The following is a 6,000-nucleotide window of genomic DNA, read 5'->3' as shown; positions in this document are numbered from 1 at the left end:
AGACTGTAAAGCAGTGACAGCGAATGAAGCCCTGTGCCACCCGAACAACCACAGCAGCCCCCCCCCCCCCGCCTACTGACCCTGCAAAGAACAGCTCATCCAAACCAGAAGTCGGTGACCGGAAACTAATTTTAAATGGCAAATTTGAAATTTGGATCACCCGAGCATTCAGTATCCTGTGGCGTTCATAAGGCTTGCAGTGAACCGGATTTTCACTTCCATATTCCATGGTCAGTGGGGTGTACGCCAAATGACTAAAATGGGCAGGATTTAAGCAACGCAGTTTGACTAGCTAACTGATGTATACACAAGCCCTCTTGTATGTCATAAGATGCATGTGAGAGATTTTATTTTGTTCAGGGTAACTCTCTCGCAGTGTCTTAATTTCTCTTTTGCATTTCATGTCTGATATTATGTACTTGCTTCCCCATGCATTGCGCAAAAGTTTCTGATGAAGGCTCAAAAACACATATTCCATCTTCCCTGGATTAATTAAAAGCGATCTCTTTAAACCCCGCTTGTTGCTAAACTGAACGGGAATATACAAGCTGCTTTTCCAGACAGCCAGTCCTCAAGGGGTGTCACCACTGAGCGCGCAGGCTGAAACAGGAAGTCTTTTTTTTCTCTACAGCTGAGTGGTGCCTCCTGTGTTCTTCATTCTGTGGGTTAGCGATGGCCAGACTGAGAGAGGCAGACAGAGCTCAGCAACAACAGCAGCAGCAGCAGCAGCAACAACAGCAGCAGCAGCCGCCCCAGCACCAGCTAAAGCCCATGAACGGAGCTGATCTCCAGCACAACCACAGCCAGATGAAGGACCACGACGCCATTAAGCTGTTCATTGGCCAGATCCCACGGAACCTGGAGGAGAATGATCTGAAGCCCCTCTTTGAGGAATTTGGGAAGATATACGAGTTAACTGTGTTGAAGGACCGATTCACAGGCATGCACAAAGGTTTGAACATCATCAGCACCACCTACAGCATAGGGCAGCATAGCAGTTAATGGGAAATCATAAAGAGAGTGATATTAATAGAATTTTAAGCATTAAATCTTTAGTATTATAAGATATTTCAATTCAGTTCTTTTTAGTTTTTTTATAAAAATGGCAATACTAATCCGAATAAATTTATTTCTTGAACATAATAATGATGAAATTAAAAGACACGAATTAATCAAGGCATAAAAGTACTTGATTAAAATTACATTTAAAATGTCGCCACTCAATGTTTTTTTTTCTCTTTAGATTAATTGGCAACATAGGGAATTGTCATTTATATCTGCTCTTATCTAGGTAATATTTCGGGGTTTCGTCAAGTTATCACGAAGCACAATTTCTCTTTTTTTTCCAAAAGAGGTGTAAGTGTTAAAGACTTAATTTAAAACTGATAATTATTTTACAATTTACTAAAAATTCAAAGGGAATGAACTAAATACATTCTATGTATTAATGCAAATGTTGCAGGTTAACAGTTAAAATAACCTTACGCAATTTTAAGGTTTGCAAGTTACATTGATTCCAGAATCGTCGTTCACGTTTGCAAGCCGAGTTTAAAGAGGCATCGTGTTTAGTCCCGCTTAGCAGCGAGAACAGCCGTACATTATCCCTTTCTTTCACTGTAACATCCCATGAAAGTAACCCAACATCGAAAGATCATTTCTTTTACAAAGCAATCCCAAGATTTGCTGCGATTTACTTGCTGGCTCTGCAGATTTACTGTTCACTTTTACTAAAAAGAGATGAAACCCTTTAAATGAATGTAGAGCCACATTGTTTTTTTTCGTATTGTTCTCCACTTTCCATATCTCTTTAATGACAGACTATTGCTTTGGACTTCGGGAGATTTTCCATTTTAAACTTATTACAGTAAAGCCGGTGGGATAACCAGGAAACCCTATTTTAAAGTCGAGCTGTGCCAGAAGCCTGTCTGTGATGAGGGATATGTCAGAAATATTTATTTTCTGTTTTTACTTCGATTCTCGCTCAATAGGCAAAGCTGAACCATTCATTGCGTGTCACGTAAGCGAGCCAAGTGCAACCTGGAATGTGTGCTAGATAGATTTTTCTCTGCAAATGCGAATGCCACTACGAATGTAAGGTTGTGGTTTGTGAGTATTATGGCAAGGGGTGTGCTACGGCAAGATGCGTTAGCTGGTTTCTGTGTTAATGGCTGATTATAAACAAAGCACACTACTTCCAAGGTTGTAGTTCGTCACAGGGCACTTTGGAATAAATTCTCTGCGTATGAGTGATGTTAGCATAGAATCCTGGTGATGTGTTCTGTGTCGAGATAGAATATTCGCAGCTGAGATATTTTACATTTAACATTTATAGTGTGGTCCATGGTGGTGTAATTTTTAAACCAATTTTCTGCTTTACTGCTTAAAAGCCTTGTTTACCAAATGGTACAATATGTAGTAATGAGTTCCCTGCATGAAAACACTTGCACAAACACTATCCCAACTGTTTCTCTCATTATTTGCTTTATATAATGGTACGTACCATTTTAGGAGCTGCACCTGCCAGATGTTTGATATGGCTATTTCTTTTCTATATGGCATGGTCTTTAGTCCAGACGCAAGTGGTTCAATGCTTTGGTATCAAATTTATATTAAGCAGAGAAATATTATTTGCATTGTATGTCAGTATTGGGGTGATTGGCATTCTTGGCTCAAGGGATGGCTTGCTAATCTGACAGTCCAAGGACCAGCCAGTCAAATCTATATATTCATTCCTGTCTTGCGATATGTTGTTGATGTGTACAACTCCAAGAATGGATTGTTTTGCAACGATACCTTCTTTCCTAAATATCTTGAAAGATTTCAGACTTTGGGATTGCATTTCTAGACAAATCCCCTTTGGGTGACAAACTTCTGCCAAATTTCTTTACATTCTCCTAACATTTGAAAGAAATCTTCTTTTTCCACAGTTTGAATCTATGTAATTGATCTGACTTTTCTGGTTTCTGCGTGCCTGAAGGAACCAATTCCTTACTTTTGATGTACTCATTTGTATCTATTTTGCATTTTCACGCAGTGGGGATTATGTCCTTGTCAGTACCCTCCTTGGGTTTAAGATTAACCCATTTTCTTTGCCTTTAGAAAAGTTTTAATTGCAACAAGTAAATTGTTGTGAATGCACCATATACACTGGCATTTTTTTCAGCTTTAAGATCAGTGTGGTCTAATGTCTGATTCTTTATCTTTTTCAGTCTTAGTGATGGTCTGAATTATCAGACATGGTCCTCTGCTCTCATTTTCTAAAGTACAATTGCAGAATTGGATCAGTGTAAAATTGATAGCAAAACAATGCCTTAACAGTGAATAAATATGATTAAAAGTCTTGTTCCCCCACTCTCACCCACAGGTCCCGTTACCTTCCTTCGTTATTTCATTGTTATTTCCATTGTGAACCATTTTGTTAGAGAAATGATGTAGCTTGCTGTGGTAGTGACAACTGATGTAGCACTGCATCAGTAATTTACTATAGTTTCAGGTAAGGTTGCTGTGTTTTGAGGAAGGGGTTCCTAATGGAATTGACTCCAGTAAATGGTTTACAGTGCTGAAGGATTCAGAGAGAAGGACATCACATTTTAAAAAGACTAACAACATAAACGTTCAAAATACTTCTGTTATTACAATTCAGGAGAGGAGCAGGGAGATCTGTTATGTTGCATTTTGATAGCAGGGGTCACAATAAGGTGTCTCCTTACATCCTTCAATCCTCTCTGTTAAAAACAGAGATAAGCATCCTTTTTATCGCACCTCTCATGTCCCCTTCAGGATGTCCTGAAGTATTTTAAAGAAAATAAAACATTTTAAAAGTTTATTCATAAAAATGCACGAAGGACAAAACAATTGCATACTTGTCAAAATGTATTCCTCAAGCTTGTTACTCACTGGGTGGAAAGTTCTGTTGAATGCTCTTCATAAACCCAGTTTATGTTTTATTTTTTAAAATGCATTGTCCTTCTCCCCGCAACCCCCAGCACTGTAAACCATTTACTGGAGTCAACTTTCATTAGGAATTATGAAGACTCCATTGCATGTACCTCTAATCCCTTCCTCCAAAGAGAGCAATCTTAACCTGGAGTTGTCTTAGTTACCCAACATCCTCAAAAGGATAGCCACTGAAATTGATCTTTGATTAGAAGTGTGAAAAAGACACTGGGAACTCTTCTTGCACCATAGCTGGCTTCTTTTTTTCCCCCCAATGAAGTCAGTAACATGAAACATGGTATAAAAACGTTAGATTTTGTTATTGCCTATTTTGTTCTATCAAATACGTCCAATTTCGCCCATTTTGCCCTCACTGTGATTAGGAGGCCAACATAGCACACTAAATCTATTCAATATGTATAAACTATTGATTCAATAAAATATGAATGTCATTTATTAAAGTGTGTTTGATTTCTATAGTTATCAATATGGAGAATTAGATTCAGTTATATTTTAATATTAAATGCATGTTTTAGAGTCTTTAACCTATTTTATTGGATTTAAACATAGGATCAGTCTCACAGATTAATTGATCAGGTTTCTAGTTGCCAATCTAAAATCTACATAGTGAGATTTTATTTAGATTGTTCACTCCTGGTTCCACACTGCTGTTTGGTTTGGAAAATGAATAGGTCTTAAATTTGGCAGCATATTCTGAACCCCTTCTTTCTGAATCTAGATAATCACTTGCCTCATTTCTGTGTATTTAAGGTGGTGCATCATAATGTTGGACCCTTAACTGGAGAGACTGTGCTGGAGATCAAAAAGTATTCACTTGTCTGAAACAGGGCTTTTGAGTTCAGGAGATTGCCATTGCCTTCACGTATATTCTTATATAACAAGGTAGCCAGTTTAGTGGAGAATCCATTATCAGTAAGATGTGTTGAGAAGCCCATACTTGGAGAATGAGTGTTTACCTGCATGTTCATTCTCCCTCTTTAGGAATACATTTTACATATATAAATATAAGTAACTTGGGTCTCAGAATTAATAAGGTGCCCTCCTTCTTCAAAGAAAGGGACTTTCCTTCCTCCACCATCAACGGTGCCCTCACCATAATCTCTTCCATTTCGCACAATTCTACCCTCACCCCCTCCTGCCCACCTGGGATAGGGTTCCTCTTGTCCTCACCTACCATCCCAGTTGCTTCCCTGCCAGTACATCATTCTCTGTAATTTCCGCCACCTCCAATGGGATCCCCCCACCAAACACATCTTTCCTCCCCCCCCCCCACTTCCCATTTTCAGCAGGGATCAATCCCTATGCGACTCCCTTGTCCATTCATCCCTCCCCACTGATCCCTCTGCTGGTACTTACACTTGCAAGTGGAATAAGTGCCACACCTGCCCCTACGCCCTCCTCCTCAATCCTATTCAGTGCCCCAGACAGTCCTTCCAGGTGAGGTAACACGCGAGTCTGTTGGGGTCATCTACTGTATCTGGTGCTCCCGGTGTGGCCTCCTGTAGATCAGTGAGGTCTGACGTAGACTTTGAGACCACTTCACCGAGCACCTATGCTCCAGCCGCAGAAAAAGCAGGATCTCCCGGTGGCCACCCGTTTCAATTCTACTTCCCATTCCCATTCCGACATATCAGTCCTTGGCCTCCTTGACTTGTGCGATGAGGCCACACTCAGGTTGGAGGAGCAACACCTTATATTCCTTCTGGACAGCCTCCAACCTGGTGGCATGAACATCAATTTCTTGAATTTCCAATAATTGTCCCCTCCCCCCACCTTGAGCATTGCCATTCCTGTTTCTCTTTCTCACCTTATCTCCTTACCTGCCCATCTCCTCCCTCTGGTGCTGCTCCTTCCCTTTGTTCCATGATCTTCTACCCTCTCCTATCAGATTCCTTCTTCTCCAGCCCTTTATCTCTTTCACCTATCATCTTCCCAGCTCTTTACTGCACTCCTCCCCCTCTCCCGGTTTCACCTATCACCTATTACCTTGTACTTCTTCCTCCCCTACCCCCCAATTTCTTTCTCTGACATCTCATCTGTTTT

At 40.3% G+C, this 6,000-nt stretch overlaps 1 protein-coding gene across 4 annotated transcripts in view; it reads left to right on the top strand.

Annotated features, from left to right (window-relative positions):
• Positions 1–672: 672 nt before the first annotated feature.
• The window catches only part of LOC140187957 (CUGBP Elav-like family member 4), a 588,861-nt gene continuing 583,533 nt past the window's right edge, over positions 673–6,000 (top strand). For 3 of the 4 annotated variants that reach the window (XM_072243816.1, XM_072243817.1, XM_072243818.1), the window contains exon 1: positions 693–952. In XM_072243816.1, coding sequence (XP_072099917.1) covers positions 772–952 — 181 coding nt within the window. In that variant the 5' untranslated portion in view covers positions 693–771. Of the gene's footprint in view, positions 953–6,000 lie in introns of all 4 variants that reach the window. The other variant, XM_072243815.1, reaches the window with a different exon arrangement.

This window comes from Mobula birostris, chromosome 26 (genome assembly GCF_030028105.1).
Source record: "Mobula birostris isolate sMobBir1 chromosome 26, sMobBir1.hap1, whole genome shotgun sequence".
Classification (NCBI taxonomy): Eukaryota; Metazoa; Chordata; class Chondrichthyes; order Myliobatiformes; family Myliobatidae; genus Mobula; species Mobula birostris.
Note: the sequence above shows the minus strand (reverse complement) of the source record. Positions and strands in the feature narration are given on the sequence as shown.